Source organism: Pteropus medius, unplaced genomic scaffold (genome assembly GCF_902729225.1).
Source record: "Pteropus medius unplaced genomic scaffold, Ma_sr-lr_union100, whole genome shotgun sequence".
NCBI classification, from domain to species: Eukaryota; Metazoa; Chordata; class Mammalia; order Chiroptera; family Pteropodidae; genus Pteropus; species Pteropus medius.
In genome coordinates this window covers 15,781,580-15,800,908 of record NW_024340699.1, presented here as the reverse complement: position 1 = coordinate 15,800,908, position 19,329 = coordinate 15,781,580, and the positions used below count along the sequence as shown (strand labels likewise).

Sequence of the window (19,329 nt, the reverse complement as noted above, 5' to 3'; positions counted from 1 at the left end):
GCCACCACTGCCACCAGTCACCACTGTCACCGCTGTCACCACTGCCACTGCCACCACTGCCACCATCACCGCCATCTGCAGGACGCCTGTGGGGCTCCGCGGGCCCTCTGCAGAGACGCTCGGTTTCTGATGGTCTGGACGAGGGCGAGGGCCGCGGAGCTGGCGTGTGCTTCGGGCTGCTCCGTGGCGTCCTGCAGTGGAGGGGCACGCGCGGGCGGACCGGCCAGTGCAGGGACTGTCCCGGCCCCGGGCAGCCATGGCCTTGAGTTCCTCTGGGTGGGGATGCACTCCAGGCGCAGGGCGCCCTGCCCCGCTCGGCGCGCCTCCTGGAGGAGGGTGTCTGCTGTCAGGATTCCCGGTCCACACCCGCCTCGGCCTGGCCCGGTGTGCGCGTCCATCTCCCCCGGCGAGGCCCGTTTCCACTTACCGGAGCCGGACGGACGGCCGGGACCCGTGGGTCGGGTTTGCGGACTGGCTGCGAGCGAGGCTGTGTGTGGACGGCGCGTGTTTCGCAACCTGGGTGTCGATGGCCCCTTCGTTGTGTGCGATCGTGGCATCTACTGTTTGGTCTTCCGGGCTACACCGAGTTTTGGAGTTACAATTTTTTTTTTTAATTATAAAAAGGATATTCATCCATTTAACGCAAACCCGTTGAGCGTTTAGGACGGGCGGGCGCTGCCCGAAGCACCGGGCTCAGCAGAGGGGGCACCCGTGTGCCAGGGAGGGGCGCGGACAGCGGCCCTGATAAACCGGCAGGGCGCGAGGACCGTGGTGAGGTGGTGACGTTTTCTTTGTCCCAGTTTCGGTGGCCATTTCATACGGTCTTGCATTAGTCTCAGGTGAGACGTCTGTATACCCCTCGAGGCCTTTCCCCCGCCACTGCCCACCTGGCCCCGCACACGCCTGTCACAGTATTACTGACTGTGCTCCCCGTGCCGTACGTCACCTCCTGTGACTCGTTTCGTTACTTCTTAGTCTGAGACGGCGACACGTGAACAGAGGCCGGAGGCGTGAGGGAGCCGTCCCAGCAGAGGGGACAGCAAGGGCCCGTGTCGAGCTCAGGGCTGTGGCCTCAGCCGCCGATGAAAGACGCCTGTTTCAGCCGGGGTCGCAGGTCGCCGGAGGGCTGCGGGCAGCGACACGGCGGTGTGTTTTGTGGCCAGCACTGTGCCGCCACTATGTCGAATTCCTCTCTTGTTTCTCTCAGAGAATTCTGAATCTCAGACATACTAACTCCTCAGTTTACGAGTCTCTAACTTTAGCCGTAGCCTTTGATTCCCCAGTTTGCCAGGGAGAGATCGGGGCCCGGCTGCCCTGTCATCCTCCTCGCCGAACCCCACGCCCCGTGCGTCCCCGAGCTTCCCGTGTCGTGTCGTCTGGATTGATAACATTTACATTTTAATCAAACGTCACGATTTTGGATTTTGTGCTTTGTCTATAGGTTCATTCCAAGAGCCGAAAGTTAATAGTCAGGCGTGTTTGAAAGGCCTTTCTCACGGTCACAAACGGGATGGCAGTTTGGCTGGGGGTGGCAGGCGAGTCTGGGTGCCATCGGGCTGGGGAAGGCTGTCCGGGGTTTCTGCTGACTCTGACCGTGCTGGCGGCCAGCTCCTGGCACCTCCCTGCAGGCTCTTGGGATATTTGTATCTCTGGAATTTCAGGGTAAAATTTCCTTGTGTTCTTCCATTTGGGGAGATTCCTTTTATTCTTGACGGTTTTTTCTCCTCTGTTTTACCATCTGGAACTCCTGCTGGATGTTGAACTTCTGGATTATTTTAGTGTATCTTTATTTTCCTTACACGTTTTCTGTTTTTGCCATGTTTTCGTTTCTGGGAGAGTTCCTACAGTGATGTGTTACTCACGTAACATACGTCACGTTACATTTAAAAGGTAATTTGTACCTAATATGTAGTAGAGATGATATTCGTTAGTATAAACGGAACGTGCGTCTTTATCTTCGGTAGTTTTCTCTGTAAAGGAAACGTCCATTTTCTTGACGGCCTGTTAGGAAGAACTGTCTCTTCACTTTGAGCACAGGGCGCACGTAACGGTTTCCAGTCGTCTTGTTCCTGAATTTGGTCGGTGTCCGCCAGGGTGGTGTCCCCTCGTGTGCACCTTCGTACTGAACGCAGCCCTCAGTGTCCAGCGGTCTTCGTCTGCATTTGGGAGGTGGTCAGTCGTCTTGCTTAGATCCTGATTAGAATTAAAAAAAAAAAAAAAGGCCCTAAAAAGCGGAGACACTGTGGCGAGAGTCTTGGGGCAGCCTGAATCATGGATGGTGGGACTAGCACTTTGCAGGATGGTAATGGGCGCTGTGGGTTACGTTTTTTTAAGTTACCTTTTAGAGATGCACGGAATGAGCCACGCGGCGCCCGAGGTCGCCTCGGCCCCGTGGGTCTGTGTCTGTGTCCGTGGCGGTGCGTGTTCCCTCACTCCGCCTTTCGCCGGGCGACTCCTGGGCGTGATCTGGTATCGAGTGTGTTGTGCTGGGTGATGGGAGACTGTGTGTGCCGGTGGTGTTTGGGGAAGGTGGCCCTTGGTGGAGGAGGGGACAGAGGCCTTGTCCCGGCACGTGGGACACAGGTGAGGGTCCATCTGCCCAGCCGCAGCCCAGCCACGGAGGTGCCCTGGGGACACGAGGAGGCGGGGAGGAGGGGAGGGGGCGGGCGGGGCCCTACCTGTCACTGTGTGTCTCCACTCTGAATTTTGTGCCCTCTGCACATGGACAGTTTTTAAAAAGCAGCAATGCAAAGGGAGGGCAGTAAACAGAGGGGTTTGCTCACCTCTCACGCATCCTCCCAGTGTGTCCCATGTGTCGGCCCTGAGCGGGGGACAAACGAGCTGGGGGACCGAGGGCTCTGGAGTCTGTGCCTAGAGGTGCCGCCCAGAGCGTGGCCGAACGGAAGCATCCGTGCCCGGCTCTGTGGCCGGCGGCGTCCATCAGTGTTCGCCCAGGCGGCCGCCGGCCTCACCCCCGCCACCCCGCTGTCGCCCGCAGGAGGAGAGCCGGCAGCTCTTGGCTCAGAAGTCGGCCTCCCAGGCCGACTCTCGCGACGAGGAGGTGTCGCCGACGCTGCCAAACCCCGTGGTGAAGGCCCGCAGCCGCCGCGGAGGCGTCAGCGCCGAGGTGTACACGGAGGAGGATGCCGTGTCCTACGTCAGGAAGGTGGGCCCGGCGGGGTCCCCATGTCCACTGCGACACGCGTCCCCACCCCCGGCCTGGCAGGTGGCTCTGGGCGGCTGAGCTCGAAGTGCGGGCCCCGTCACGGCCGAATAGCCTCCCGCCCAAGGTCTTCTGGGGGGAAAGCGTGGTGCTGGAGAGGCTCGTAGTTTGAGGTACAAGTTCTTTTCATCATTCCGTGGTGGACGCAGTGGACACGCACGAGGCTGCCCACCGGCCGCCCCGCGTGGACTCCAGCCCGGCCAGGGGACGCCCCCTGCCGGAGGCCCAGCCCCGAGATGGCCTCACGCGGCAGGTCACCAGCCTCACCGTCCCCTCCACGGTGGGGTGGGCATAGCTCTGGGAGTGGCCCAGGCGCTGTCAAGTTGTTTTTTTCTTTGTTTACTTTTCAAATATTTAAACGGGTATTCATTACCTTAAGAAAAAATAGTAAAATAAAGAAATAAAGCAAAGACATAATAATCCAAGAGACTGGCGGTCTTCTAGCATCTTCTAGCATCTTCTAGAAGGCTCTGAGCACGTCAGCCAGGCCACCGAGACCCCACCCCTTGGGTCACCTTGGGTTTCTCACCTTTTCTTTCGTTATTTTTTAATTAAAAAAAAAAATAGTGACGTACACGTGACGTTGCAGGTTGTCTGTCTGCGCCGTCACCTGGTCCAGGCTGAAGGTCTAGCAGCTTGGCTTGGAGCCTCAGGCTCTCATTTCAGCCCCCTCGCTGCCCGCCGAGGACACGCGAGTGCGACTTTGATTGGCTTCTCCCGCAGGTCATCCCCAAGGACTACAAGACCATGACGGCGCTGGCCAGAGCCATCTCCAAGAACGTGCTGTTTGCTCACCTGGACGACAATGAGAGAAGGTAGGAGGTGGTGGGGGGCTGGGCGGGTCGGGCCCTCACACCCCGGACCTGCCGTAGGAAGATGCCTGTGGCCTCCTTGGCCCGGGTCCCTGTGGCCTAATTTTCCAGTGTCTTCTATGTGCCAGGGTGCCCCTTGTCTGCACTGAGCTCACTGCCTCGCGGGGCCGGGGCGAGATGCTCATCCACCTGCTCCCTCCTGTCCAGCTGCCCCTGGCGAGCTCAGTGTCCTGGGGAAGGGTGACTGAGCCCGCAGGTGACAGTCACGTGGTCTAGAAGGGCTTCTTCTAGAAGTGGGCACGGGACGAAGGTTCTTCCTGGAAAGGGGCCCGTGCGCTGCGAAGGGCCGCGGAGGCCGTGCTCGGGGATGGTGATCACATACGTAACTGGAGAAACTGGAAAATTTTCATCAACTAAAAGCACAAGTGCCTCCCGCCGGCTGCTTCCCGGATGACCGTGGGGGGCGTTCCGGGGCAGAGTGCTTGTGGGCTCACGTCACGCACGTGCCCTGACTCTCGTCACAGGCGGGGTGACATCGCACAGTCCGTCACGCCGACAAGGGCGCGAGCGTCTCTTGGCTGGCGAAGCCGCTGGTGGGGTTCGTGGTTTCTGTTTTTGTGGCGATGCTGATCTTGGCGTTTCCAGCGTCCTGCCCGCTCATCTCTGAGACCACGGTTCTTCCAGACGAATTCCCGGTGTGGATCGAGGGGCATGTAACGTTTAAAAAGTTTCCCTCTCCATTTCTGGGAACTTATAATGCTCCATTAGGTTAACCGAGCACATTGTGGTAACTGCTTCACGGAATCCACGTGGCAGACATTCGGAATCGGAGGAGCGGGTCTCTCGGTGTCCTCATCCCCGGGAGGTTGGCGGTGGCCCCTGGTGGCCCGGGGTGGCCCGAGGTGGCCCGTGAGGCCGTCCCAGGTGTTTACGCGCTGGGACTGTCGGGGACGCGGGGCCGACGGGCCCTTCCATGCGGTCAGTCTCGCGGGTGGCACCGGGGTGACGTGAGGTGAGGCAGCCTGTCCGTCCCTCCCGTGGCTGGGTGTCCCTGTGTCGTGTGGGGCAGCGGCTGCTTGCCAGAGGGCCTGCGTCCCAGCGGTGTCTGGGGTCCGCCCGCGGTGCCTGCTTCCCTGCCGTCAGCCGCAGCCGCAGTGGGTCTCTCTCGGGCTGGCGGGCGCTCTCACGCACCTGGCTCCTGGGAGGTGAGCCCACAGGTGACACTACGTCACCGTCACCGCGCCATCTTTCGCACGGCCGAGGGGCTTTCCCCACGTCCCCAACCCCCTGGGCACTGTCACTTTATTTTGGGGAAAGATGGTGCCACTTCTTTGTCACTGGGAAGGCCCACATTTCCCTGCTGCTCCCTGGGCGCCCAGGAGTGTTGGAGCCGCCTGTGGCCTGGGCGCTTGGCTCGGAGAGAACGGTTTGTGCTTGGAGTTAAAAGTGCAGGTCGGCCGGGACCCCGGGTCCCACGGGCGCCGGTGGCAGGCCTGTTGAGGATGGTGCCCCAGCCGCTGGGACCTGGGAGTGTCACCTTCCGGGGCTGCGAGGGCTGTGCAGGGTGGAAGTTAGGGCCTCGGCACGTGGGGGGATCCTGGATTCCTCGAGGGCCCCGAGCGGGGTCACGTGTGACCTGTACGAGGGAGGACGAAGGAGGAGGGACAGAAGGGGACCCGCTGGGCAACCCCAGAGGCGGGGGGGGGGGCGCCGGGGCTGTGGGCACAGCCCCCGGAGCTGGGCGCAGCAGGAAGGCCCTGCCCACACCTTGCCCTCCACCTGCTGCTTCTGATGGGACTTCCGGCCTCCGGCCCGCGTATCAGAGTGTCTGCCTGGCAGCTCTGTCCTCAGTCACCAGGTGGAATCAGATGCCTCAAGTGCTGTCTCTGTTTTAAGTTGGATGTAAACACCACTTTAAAACGTAATTTAAATTTCAAGCTGGGGTTCGAATGCTGGTGCCTTCACCTGGTTCAGAACGCAGCAGTGCGGGGCCCGGAGGAAGGCCGGCGGCCTGGCCCCAGCGGGTCCCGGCTCCCTTGGCTGCCTTTTGTAGACGGTCACCTGTTCCCTGGCCGACAGCCACACAGACCACTGTCCATTCCGTTCGTCACCCAGTGTCAGGCCCTTAGGGAAGGGGCTGTGGCTTTGCCCAGGTCCAGCCGGGCCTGGCCGTGCGTGAGGTGGTCTGAACAGGTCTCTGGGCGCCCCGGCCGCACGTGTCTGGGCAGCATCCGCTGCGGTCCCGTGCCCTCGGTGCCCAGTTTCCAGACCACACGGCGCCCTCTGCCTCTTCTGGGCCCGAGGGCCAGGTGATCAAGGAGTGGGGGAGCAGGTGGCTGGATGAAAGCGTCTCTCTGCGAGGCTGACTCGGGAAGAAACTTCCACGCTCGGGGTGTGTCTGAGTTTCAGGCCTTTTGTTTTGTACATAGGAAAAGTCACTCTCCACCTCGAAGCCCGGACAGGTCCCTCAGGAAACGGGCTAGTGGTGGGGGAGACGGGTGCCGCAGGGTGCGGACCCCTCACAGGTCATCTCTCCCGGGCGGCATCCAGCTTCTCCTGGCCGCTGGGCTGAGCAGCCGCGTCCTGGCCAGCTGTGGTTTGGCCAGTGCAGTGCTGTTTTCTCCCGGTCTGCGAGGCATGTGGTGCGCCTGGACTCAGGGGCTGCCCGCCACCCCCCGTCCCTCGCCAGGCTCTCTCTTCGCAAGCGAATCTGCTCGTGGGCCGTGTACACCTTTCTGCTGAAATCAGGCTTAGGACAAATAACCGTGTTGTCGCAGGCTGGGCGGTTTTGCCCTGATCAGTTTATGAAGATGTCTTTTCCTTCGGGGTATTTCTGGTTTGTGTGGAGAGGTGACAAAATCCTTCTCCTTAGCAGAAGATGATGTGGCATAGCCACAGCGCCCACTGCCCCTCCAGACGCCGTGCTCTCTCTCCTAGGACCACGTAGCTGTGATGACCAGCCACGTGCAACCTTGAAGGGAAGGACGGCAGGAAAGTGGGTAATCCAGGACTCGTTGTGGAGTGTGTGGGGTCTCTGGTGTCCCGGGGTAAACTGGGACAGTGGGGACAGGCTCCAGCTCGCTGGGTCTTGGGGACGAGAAGACCAGGAGAACCCTGAACACACAGTGTCAGGCTGAGCAACCTTGACACACACACACACACACACACACATACACACACAAACACCACATACTTCGCCATAGAATCATAGGTAGCAATTGGAAAAACCTTTGAAAGACCCAACCAGTCACGTGGAGGGTTTCATTTAAGGATAATGACCTTTCTGGGCTCCTCTGCTTTTCAAGGTGCCAATTGCGGAGAATAATAAAACTTAATTGTTGGGAGGATTGAATGCGCGTTTTACATAGTTACCACCATCACCATCATCACCACTATCACCACCATCGCTACTTTTCAGCACCACCGCTATCACTACCTATCGCTACCAGTACACTATCATCACTCACTATCATCATCATTATCAATGCCACCATTATCACCACTATCACCAAATTTTCCACTATCATTCATCACTACTCAGGCAATTGCCTGGGTAATTATTACCACCATCATCATCACTCTTCAATTATTTCCTACTATTTCATCATCACTATCTACCACCATTTCATCATCATCACTAATTTTATCGTTTCATGCCATCACTAATTTCATTACCATTCACACTATCATCACTTTTCATCATTTCACTACCATTTATCACCACCATCACCACCATCACCACCATCACCATCGTAACCATCACCATCATCATCATCACCATCACCATCTTTCTGGTGGCCGTTTGGCTGTCTGAGGCTAAGTCATCGGGCTTCTCCCTTGATGCTGCTGCTCCCTCTGACGCTGGCCCCAACCTCCATATGGACCCAGCAGCCAAGCCTCAGTGCTCGGTCTGAGGAAGGGGCTGGTGTGGGACTGAGGCCTCTTGACAGTGTCATTTTCTGCTCCCTCCTGGGCCCGAGGGAGGTAAAGGGGCTGCTCTGGGCCTCAGGACACAGCAGGAAGGACTTTGGGGTACCAGCTTGTCCTCCTGCCTCCGTGCACAGAAGAGGGTTTGTGGGCCCGGCGAGGGGAAGCCCTTCGCCTGTTGCTGCAGGTGAGGCAGCACGTGTCCCAGCTGGGGCTGGCGTGGGTGTCCTCATGCCTGGGCTGGCGCCCCCCGCCCCTCTGCGAAGCCGAGTCCGACAGGTGAGGGACTGGGGGGCGGCAGGTGCAGTGAGCAAAGCAGGCCCTGTGTCCTTCCTGGAGACGTGGGTCTGTTACTCTCTGGCCAGGGGCCTGAGAAGGTGGCTCTGGGACGTGCCACAGGTCCCGGCCTGGCCCTAAGGGTGCGTCTGGGCCTGGGCGAGGGAGTGGGGGGCCGAGAAGCGCGGTCATTAGGAGGTGCTGCATGAGGTGCCGGCGCTCCCGGCAGCAGCCCTGTGCGTGGGGCCCTTGGCCGGGGCCTCGTTCCGGGAGCCGCCAGACGGCGGGCGGGCGAGGGCATCTCTCCCATCCCGGGGCGGCCTCCCTGGCAGCGGCTCGTGCTCTCTGCAGCTCTAATTAAAACAGGCCTCTGGCCGGAGCGCACGCTGGCCGCACAGCTGTGTCCTGTTATCTGTCGCTCCGTCTTCCTCCCACCCGCGTCTCTTCGCAGTCTGTTTTTCCACACGTTGGCTCGGGTCCCCAGGTGATGGGGAAAACACGCAGACGCACGCCGCCTCGGGGGCCCGCCGCGCTTCCTCCCGCCCCGCCGCCCCTCCTCCTCAGCCTGGCTGCAGCTCGGGACCTGCCGCTTCCCCTTCAGGCAGCACTGAAAAACAAAATTAGCATCTTGGAAAACGCAGGGCCTCATCCGAGGAGATACTTAATGGCTGGAACATGCAAAGAATTTGGTTTTCATTTTGCACAAAGCCAGGCTCCTCCGGGCAGAGACCTCAAGTTGAGCAAATTGCGGCCACGTGAACCCAGCAGGATTCAGACGCCGCGCGCCGTGGGAGGCTGGGGCCTGGGCCGCTGTGGCTCGGATCACGTGATGCGCTCTGAGCCCGCGCCGGCCTCACACGCATCACGGTAGCACGGCGCAGGTTAGCGTGCCGGCCGTGCCGCTGGGCAGACAGGGCACCGAGGCACAGAGAGGCCGCCGAGCGAGGACAGGATCGAGCCCCGGCTAGGACGAGGCTGCCGTGCTGTGCTGGCTGGCGTCTTGCCGTGGTTACTGTGCCCAGGGAAAGGACACGACCTTTTAAAGAGAATAAAAATTTCCCACATGCCCAGAATTTTCCAGTTAATAAAAAGTCCCAAGGTTCCTGGTGGAGTCTGAAAGGGCCTCCAGGACTTGTGTCACAGGGGCCACATGCGGCCATCCGACTGTGGCGTCAGGAGGAGAACCTCCCCCCCACCCCCGCCAGGGCGGCTGTCTGCTGCTCCCTCTGATGCTGGCCCTGACCTCCACATGGGGCTGGGCGACCTGGGCTTGGGCCTGGCCTCTGTGGGCTGCAGGACACGCCCTCTGCCCTGGGAAGCAGGAGCTCCCTCCCGCCTGCTCGTTCATCCAGCCGGTGACCCTGCCGTCCCCGGGTGACAGGCTGTGTGGGGAACACACCAGAAACGGACTGGGCGACGTCTCTGCTGGACAGAGCAGCCTGGAGGGCCTCCTGGGGGAGGGGGTGTTTCCACGGCGACCTGGGAATCATGAAGAGCAGGGAAGCAGGATTCTGCCAGAGGGACCAGCAGGTGTCAGTCTGAGGGCAGAAAGCCCCAGTGGAGGGAGGTGACCGGCAGGAGGGCCTGGCCTGAGGGAGCGGGGTCCTGTTGGATGGGAGACGCAGGGCTGCAGCCGGGCAAGGTGGCGGCAAGCAGCGTGGCCCCTCGGGACCGAGCTCCATCAGGCCCCTACGCCGTGTCCACGTCGTAGGAGCCGACCCCAGGCCTCACTGCCTCCTGTCCTCCGTCTGCCACTGGGCGGGCACGCAGTGACGTGTGCAGGGCAGGGCGCGGGTGGATCCTGCGGCACGTGTGGGCCAGCACTGTAGAGGGTCACGCCGTGCAGCTTGAAGGTGGCACGGGAGCCACTGGGCCTAGCACGGGGAAATTAAAACAAGAGCCCCGACTTTTCTTTCTCGCGTGCAACGGAAAAGCCGAGGGCTTTCGCGGGGGGTCCAGGGTTCACTCGCCGGCCAAGCCCCTCGGCACCTCACCGAGCCTCAGCCGTGCGCCAGGCGCAGCTGTGAGACCCTCCCGCTCGTCACCTGCACACACGGCCCCGTCCTTCTGCCTGCACGTGACTGTGTCTCTCTTGGATCCATCTGTGTGTCGTCCGTTTAAATAAGCAGACACGCAGAGCGCTGTGAGGGGCGTCCAGTGTGGCTTTTTTCTCCTCTGAGTTGTGTGTGGGGCTGCGAGGCACACAGATGCACGGAGGTCACGGGGTCGCTGTGGGCCAGCGCTCACCGCCCCTCGAACTGGCCTGGCCGATGGTGGGCCTCACGCATCCTAGCTCTCTGCTCTGGCCACGGTGTGGCTTTGAGCCGGTGACGCCTGCCTCTTGGCCTCAGGCTTGTGGCTGTGAGCAGTGCTGCCTGGCAGAGGTGGCTGCTGTCTGCATCCGGCCACAGCCCTGTTCCGTTTGACCAATAGGTGCTCTCAAAATTGGAACCGGCCATCACCGTCCCACGGACACCAGAGGGGAGGAAGCTCGTGCGTCTCCATCCTGTCCTGAGCACTGGGCTGTTTGCCGTCCTGGGCCCTCAACCGTGCCGGGGCGGGTGCAGATGGGGGTGTGTCCCTGGCCCCCACCTGGCCTGGCCCGTGGGTTCTCAGTTTGCGAGCCCCGTCTGTGTCCGGTGGGCCCTTTGGTGGCATGCTGGGCCTATGGCCTGTGGCGTGTCCTGACAGCGAAGGCGGCAGAGCGTCTGATCCCTTGGGACAGCCTTTCAAAAGCTGTGCATTTCCACTCGGGGAAAGTCCAGAGCGACTTAGCAGTAACAAATCCAAGTGCACTGGGCTGGCCACGTGTCTGGTACAGGAGCCGGGGGCCCAGCGGCATCAGTGGAGACCACCCCCCAGGTTCCCCTGGTGCAAATGCAAGCTAGCCAGACATCCCCACTGGGACCCCCGGACAGGTCACGGAGCCCCTGCCCTGGGCGCTTCGTTTCCCCAGCTGTGCACAGGAAGGCCACCTGACTGGGTCCCTTCAGGTGCCCCCTGTTGGGAGGGGGGCTCGCCCTCACCTGGCCAGGCTGTCGTGCCCTGTCCCCTCCTGCCCCCCGAAGCGGGCCTGCCAGGTCGGCGCCCACGCCTGGCTCTTTAAAGCAGCCCTGGAGCCGCTGATCCATTTAGCAGCCTGGAAAGAGAACACCCACGTCCCCAGGACCCCGGGCGCGGTGCCTCCAGCATCCCCGCCCACGTGATGGCATGCTCTGGTGGCCAGGACAGCACCACTGCCTGGTCGCGTGACTGTGCTGTGGGCCTGCCGGGCGCCTTGTGCGGGGTGCGGCCGGGCTGGGGCCCGCACGAGGGGGCCTGCACCATCGGCTCGGACACGGGGGTCCTGCCTGCCCTGTGACATTGCGCTGGCTGTAGGGGCCAGACAGCTGAGCTTTCCCAGACATGTCCATCGGGGGTTAGCGCTGGTCACGGCTGCAGCCCAGCCCTTCTCTCGGGGGTCTAAACCCACACTTTCTACAAACAACTGGAGACCAGGGAGCCCTGGTTGGCGGCAATGGGGGAGAAATCCCGGAGGGTTTCCTGGAGGAGGAGGACAAGGTGGTCCGGGTGGGAGAGATGGTGGGGACGAGGTGCTCTGCTATCTCTGTGCGGGGCAGGCGAGGATGCCCTATTCTGCACCCGAGGAATCGGGGCCCGGGGAGTGGATGGGCTGCCCACTGTCTCCAGCTGGCCAGTGGGGGGGCTGGACTGACCCGGGCCTGAGCCTCAGGCCGGTCTGCAGTGGGCTGGCTCTCTCAGGCCGCCCAGCCCCTCTCCGCGTTGGCTGTCCCCCAGCCCGGCCCGAGAGCCGGCCGCGGGCAGCCTGGTTTGACAACAGGCAGCTGAGTCTCCTCTTCCTCTGGACACGAAGTCCCTAAAGCAAGGCCCGGACTCCGGGTATCGGGACAGGCGACCCCTGACCTCTGCTGAACCCGGCCAGCGGGGCCCCGACTCCCAGCTCGAGGCCGTGATGAGATTTCCAGCCTCCAGCGTGGGTGGCGCGGCCTCGGCAGGCGCCGTCCACGCCCGTCCCCGTCCCCGGCTGACCGACCGTCTGTAAAAGCCGTTTGCTCCTGCCGGGGTCTCCTCCCTGCCCGGCCCGGGCCGAGAAAGCCACGTCAGGGCAGGCGGCTGCCCCGGAGGCGGCCCCGGTCCCTGTCACACGGTCTCCTCCCCGTGGCACGGAGGGAGGGGTTTTCTCACACACGGCTGCCACCGGTGGTGGACAGGGGCCGGGAGTTGGTTGGCCCAATGTCGGTCTCCGTGTGTTTGTCAAGTGACTAAATGACAGCCAGGAGGGTGTCCACCCCGTTTGCCGTTGACTCTCGAGGCGGGGTGTGTGTGCGCCCCAGTCCCTGTGGCCTCCGGCGGATGTCCCTGTGCCGCTCACCCTCAGTCCTGCCGTCTGGTGGTCGTGAGCGGGGTGCTGCCGGAGCTCTTGGTCGAGCAGCTTCTGGACCCTCCGCTCCCCCTTGGAGGGGGTTGGTGCCCTCCTAAGGGCACTGGAGGGGTCCTCTGTGGTGGAGCGAGGTCCTGTCCTGGGGGCGCCCCAGCCAGTGAGATGCTCGTCCTTACCCCCCAACATCGAGGGGACCCCGTGGGACGTGGGTGGACTTGGGCTTTGCAGCCTGACCACCAGGGTTCAAATCCAGGCTCTGCCACCCCTTGAAGGACATCTTGGTGGCCCCCAAGTTCTGGCAGTTATGAATGAAGCTGCCGGAAACATCCACGTGTAGGTTTTGTGTCGACGTAAGTTTTCATTTCATCGGAGTAAATTCCAAGGAGCATGATGGCTGGATCACGGGGTCAGAGTAAGTTTAGTTGTGTAAGAAACCGCCAAGCCGTCTTCCTCCGTGGCTGCACCACGTTGCGTCCCCACCGGCAGGGATGGGATGGGCGTTCCTGCTGCCCCGTTTCCCCGGCACTGGGTGTCGTCAGGGTCCGGATTTCGGCCGTTCGGATAGGTCTGTAGTGATGTCTCGTTGTGGTTTTAGTTTGCATTTTCCCGGTGACATACGACGTGGAGCATCTTCTCATACGATCATTTGCCATCTGTGTATCTTCCTTGGTGAAGTGTCTGTTCGGGTCTTTTGCCCATTTTGAAATTGGGTTGTGTGTCTTCCTGCTGCTGAGTTTAAGAGTTTTTTTGTCTATTTTGGAGACAAGTCCTTTATCAGATACGTGTTTTGCAGATGTGTTTTCCTAGTTTGATGATCTTAACAGAGCTTCTCAGAACTTTTTAGTTTTAATGAAGTCCATGTGCTGTCGGTGCTGTGCGTAAAAGTCACAATCAAACTCCTTCTAGACGTTTTACTGTGCTTTGCAATTAGATGTAGGATCCCTTTCGAGTTAATTTTATGAGAGACGTAAGGTCCGTGTCCAGTGGATCCAGGGCCGTTTGGGGGTGGGAACATCTCCCCTGCATCGTATCCCTCTGCTCCTTCGTCAGAGACGGCGTCCGTGTGGGTCTCTTTCCGGGCCCAGTTCCGTCCCTTGATCTGCTTGTCTCCCGTTCTCCCGATAACCTGTCTCGATCACCGTGGCGGTAAAAGCCAGTTCTTCCCTTTGGTCTCCTTCAGTCGTGCTTGGCTCTTCTGGTTCTTTTGCCTGCAGATAAACGTAAGAATCAGTTTGTCGATATCCACAACACACTTGCTGGGGTTTGGGTAAGAATCGCATTGAATCTGTGATCAAGTTGAAAAGAACCCATGTCTTGATGATACTGAGTGCTCCTTTCCTTTGCATGAACGCGAAACGTCGGTCCGTTTCCTTAGTCCCTTGATTTTGTTCATCAGAGTTTTGTTATTTTCTTCACGTAGATCTTGTGTGTGTTTTGTTAGATGTATACCTAAATATTTAATTTTGGGGGGCTCTAATGTAAATGGTATTGTGTTTTTAATTTCAAATTCCACTCGTTCATTGCTGATAGATAGGAAAGTTATTGACTTGCGTGTCTTAACCTCGTATCCTGCAACCTTGCTATAATCACTTCTTGTAGTAGGTTTTATGATTGTCGTTGACTCATTTTTCACACAATCACGTCATCTGCAGACAGTGACTATGTCATTTCTTCTTTTCCAGTCTGTATACGTTTTATCTCCTTTTCTTGCCTTACTGCGTTGGCGAGGACTTTCAGTACAGGTCGAAAAAGAGGCATGACGGGACTATTTGGCGTGTTCCCAGCCTTAGGGGGAAACCGTCTACTTTTTCACCATTAAGTACGATGTTCACTGTAGGTTTTTGGAGATGTTTATCAAGTTGAGGACGCTTTCCTATATTCCTGTTTTTCTGAGAGAGCATTTCCTTTTTATCATGAATGAGTGTTAGATGATTTCGAATGGGTTGTTTTTTGTACATCTGATGCGATCATATATGATTTATCTTCTTGAGCCTGTTGGTGTGATGGATCACACCGATGTGTGAATGTTGAATTACTCTCGCGTACCTGCAGTGGATCCTGGTAGTGATATTTAATTCTTTTGAGACGTCGATGGATTCGATTTGCTAATATTCTGTTCAGGATTTTTACATCTCTGTTCACGAGACATTGGCCTGATATTTCCCTTTCCTGTGACGTGTTTGTTTGGTTTTGGTGTCAGTGTAATACTATCCTTACGGAAGGAGTTAGAATGTTCCTCCGCTGGTGTTTTCTGGAAGAGCTTGTGGAGAAGCGATGTGATTTCTTCCTTACACATTTGGTGAACTTTACCGGAGAACCCGTCTGGGCCCGCCATGTTCTGTTTTAGAAGATTGTTAATCGTCGATTCCGTTTCTTTAATAGAATGTATCATCCATTTCACCTTGTGTCAGTTTTTGTCTTCCAGAGACCTTGTCCCTTTATTATCCCTCCAAAGTCTGTGGCGATGTCCCTCCCCCTTCCGTGTCTGACATCGGTTTGACATTGCGTCCTTTCTTTGCTTCTGGTTAACCTCTTTTCAAAGAGCCAGCTTTGGTTTCGCTGATTTTTCCCTATTAATTTCCTATTTTAAATTCCATCAATTTCCACTTGTAATTTTTATTATGTCTTTTCTTCTGCTCACCGTGGATTTAATTTGCGCTGCGTTTTCTCGTTTCCCAAGGCGGAAGCGTAGGCGATGGATTTTAGATCCTTTCCCTTTATGATGCAGGCATCCAATGCTATACATTTCTTTTCTAAGCATTATTTTTGCTGCATCTCAAGGATTCTGGTAAGCCGTGTTCTCGTGTTCATTTAGTTTAAAATATTTTCAGTGTCTCTTTGACCCAGGTACTATCTAGATGTGCGTTGCCTGATCTGCAAATACTTTGAGATTTTCAAGCTAACCGTCTGCTGTTGATTTCTAGTGAATTCCATGGCATGCTGAGAGCAGCCATTGTGTTATTTTTGTTCTTCTGAGTTCGTTCAGGTGTGTTTCGTGGCCCAGAGTGTGGTCTGTCTTGGGAAGTGTCTCGCGCGAGCTTGGGAAGGATGTGTCATCTGTTGCCGGGTGACGTGGTCCACAGCTGTCCATGACCTGCAGTCGACGGATGGATTGTTCAGCCCCGCCGTGTCCTTGCCGCTGCCTTGCTGGGCGGGTCAGCAGCGGGCAGGAGCGTGGAAGTCTCCAGCTGCAACGTGGATTTGTCTGCTTCTCCTTGCAGCTCTGCCAGAGTTTGCCTGGTGACCTGCTTTGGGTTTGATCGGCCTGTGATGAGCATCATCCGGTCCCCACAGCACCATCTCTGCAGCACCATGTTATAACACCACCCGGACCCCGTTCTGTCGTTTGATCACCCAGCCCCAGCCACCGGGTGTTTCACGTAGCCACGACTGCAGGCGGCACTGCGGCCGCATCTTGTATATATTTAAACTCGTTTCTGCAGTGAAAATGCTCCTGGGGATGAGACCCCAGGCGACTCCACTGGTTCAAGGGTGTGCTCGTTCTCGAGAGGACAGCTCGCTGTCTCCATCCTTCACCTTCCGGTGCTGCCCCGACCCCAGGCGAACTCTCGTGCGGCAGCTCGGGGTTGGCGGGGGCGTCCGGGACGTGGAGGACACGGGGGCCCGAGCGTGCGCTGGCGGTTCTGGGTCGAGCCTGTTTCCCAGACGTGCAGGAAGAGTCAGGCCTCCGTCCACTCCCCACCCGGAACCCCGGCATCTGGGTGCTTCTCTCTCCAAGGCCTGGCACTGGTGGCTGAGGAGCCACCGCGGACGGAGTGACACTGGGTCCCTGTGGCAGAGGCTCCCCGGGTCTGTAAACACCTGCTCGGTGCTCCTGACGGGAGCAGGCTGCTCTGCTCCCACCGCGGTGACCAGCTCTGCTGAGAGACGGTGGGCAGGCAAGGTGGGCAAGGGTGGACACAGCCGGGACACTGCGTCTGGGCACTGGAGCCCCGTCACCCAGGCTGCGACGAGCAGCATGAAACAGGGTGTCACCTGTGCTTTCCCCACGGGTTTGTCCAGGTCCAGGTGGCTTCCTGCAAGGCCAGAGCAGCAGCGAGGGACGTGCAGCCGCCTGGGCTCTCAGAGCCATTGCTGAGGGGACGAGGGTGGGCGCGGGCCCCCGGCTCGGAAGCACGCGGTCGCGTGCACTGGGACGCGCCTTCTGCACTCCGTGGCGGCTTTTAAAAATGTTCTGTTTTCGTCACTCCTAATTCCTCGGTCCTTGGTCAGCACACGCGTGTGCTCCGTGCAGACCTGTGGCTGGTGCGTGTGCTGTGCGCGTTCTGCTCACTGCCACCGGCTGGGAGTCCAGACGCGCATCCTGGCTCTGATACCACCCCGCCAACGCACTTCTCTGCAATTTGACATCTTTCAAAGTAAGATGTATAAAGAAATAAAGATATAGAAATGCTAAAAGCGCCAAGCAGTTGCTGGCCTTGTTGCTGAGGGTGGTCCTGTGGCCAGCGTCATGGGTGCTTTTGCCTAAAATCACAAGAATTCCATGCGGGGGGCAGGTTGGGGGGGGCGGGGTGGGGAGGGCAGTGGGAGCTGGTGGGGGAGCGTTTCCAGAATGCGGAAATGTGGATCCCTGGAGTCGGGGACAGTGGGAGGTTCTGTGTGGGAATGCAGAGTGTCCCAGGCGTTTGGGGGTGCGGGGTTCAGGTGCAGCTCTGATGGGCCACTGGGCGCCCCTTCCCTGTTCTCTGCCCCGTTCGTGGTGGCCTCCCCCTGGGAACCAGCCAGGCCCTTTCTTCTGCAGGTTCCTTGCAGGGTGGGGCTGGGGGGCGTTTACCTGTCAGGTTCCTCTGGCCCCCGTTATGATATACATAGGAACCGTCAGCCATTAAAGAGTGAAAACCCCTAACTGTGCGTGAGGCTGGCCGAGACCGGGGGCTTGGAGAGGTCCTTCTGCCATCACTCTCTGATGGGCTCACTCCTTGGGGACACAGCCCCCTGGGTCCCTCCAGGCAAGTGCAGGACTGGCACCAGGTCCCTGGGTGCCATCAGGGAAGTGCCTGTCGTAGGGATGGCCCACCCTGTGACGAAGTCCACCGTCTACAGCTGTCACCCCCACTGGGCAGCAAGCCCTGTGGGCAGGACTTGCAACACAGAGGCTGGGATCAGTGGGTGACATGGGGACTGTGGCAGACCACAGGGCAGAGCTGCCACCAGGGTGGGCAGTGCCCGAAGCCTCGCCTTGTGGGAACATAGCCCCCATGTTGCTAGATCTTCCAATTTTTTCAAAGAAAAGCCCCCAATTTGGGTTTTTATGACTCTTAGTTTTTAAAGGTTGAATACTTTGAAAACGGTGCCAGTGTCTGCACAGGGAGAAACGGAAATCCTGGCGAACCCAATACAGACTAAGAGAACCCCATGGGACACAGGCCTGCCCCCCAGACAGGCCGGGCCTGCGGGTCTGGGGTGACTCCGTCGAGCCGTCCATTCTTACTTTTACAAGTTGCTCCAGAAAAATGGAAACCAAGGGCAAGCTGCCCAGCTTGTCACGCGAACTTCATGTGAACTCGGGGGACACAGTTCCGCCCGTAGGAGACACGTGAGTGTCAGCCTTGTGCGCATAGCAAGGTCGGGCCGGTTAGTAGGTGTCGTGGGTCACTGGTCCCCTCCTCACGGACGAAAGACCCAAACGTGAGCGTGGAAACTGCGTGTTTCACAGATGAACCGAATCACGTCCCCACTAAATCTCTGTGTGGAAGCCCCAACCCCCAGGGCGATGCTATTGGAAGCGGAGACTTCGGGATGACACTGGGGTTAACGAGGTCATGAGAGTGGGGCCTCGTTATAAGGACACGGATCTGTGTCCCAAATGGGATCCGTGTCCTTATAAGAAGGGACCCCAGAGACCTCTCTGCCCGCCGAGTGAGGACACGGCGAGACGGTGGCCGTCTGCTGGCCGGGAGAGGCTTCCCCAGACACCTGGTCGTGAACTTGCAGCCTCCAGACTGCGAGAGACCAGTGCCTGTCGTTTAAGCCCCACCGTCTGCGGCGTTCATCACAGCAGCCTGGCACGGGGCGGTGACGTGGGACAGCGTCTCCTCACTCGCCTGTGGGGAAGCACTTCCTCACGTGGAACTTACAAAGCACAGACCACAAAAGCACAAAGCAGATTCCGTTGAGTGAATCGTGCCTGCTCGGTTAAGGGCGTCACGGAAAAGGCAGCGGACAGATGACTGACTGCGGGTGGTGTTTGCAGCGTCCGAGACTGACAGGCGGCCAGTACCCGAGACCCACGAGGACCTCCTGCAAGCCAGCGAGAAAGGGGCCGAGCCCCACGTGGAGCTGGGCGAGGGCTGGAGGACACGGCGCGGAGGGACTCCGGCCGGGCTGGCTCTCGGGTCCTGGTGGTGAACAGAGGCTGGGCTGAGCGTCCTGGGCGCGGGGCCCCGGGTCGGCCCCCGGGCTGTCCCTAACCTGCTCTCCGGGACTTCGTGCAGACGCACCTTCTCTTCCTCCCGTGTCCTTGCTGAGGCTGCCCCCTGGGGGAGGGGGCGCACCCACTCACCCTCCTGTGTGCCCCACAGAGCCCCACGTCCATGGGGACACTGTGGGCTGTGACTGTGGGCCTCATGCTGACACCAGGGCTGCAGCCTAGCCTCACCTCCGCCCCGCTTCTGCCCTTGGGCTCAGTTGCTTAGCATCTGATGTCCTTGTCCGGAAATGGAGACACA

General features: G+C 59.1%; 1 protein-coding gene across 3 annotated transcripts in view; it reads left to right on the top strand.

Annotated features, from left to right (window-relative positions):
- Positions 1 to 19,329, top strand: part of PRKAR1B (protein kinase cAMP-dependent type I regulatory subunit beta) — a 77,203-nt gene that overhangs the window by 19,488 nt on the left and 38,386 nt on the right. For all 3 annotated transcript variants that reach the window (XM_039879092.1, XM_039879087.1, XM_039879094.1), the window contains 2 exons: positions 2,999 to 3,166; positions 3,947 to 4,038. In XM_039879092.1, coding sequence (XP_039735026.1) covers positions 2,999 to 3,166; positions 3,947 to 4,038 — 260 coding nt within the window. The remainder of the gene's footprint in view (positions 1 to 2,998; positions 3,167 to 3,946; positions 4,039 to 19,329) is intronic.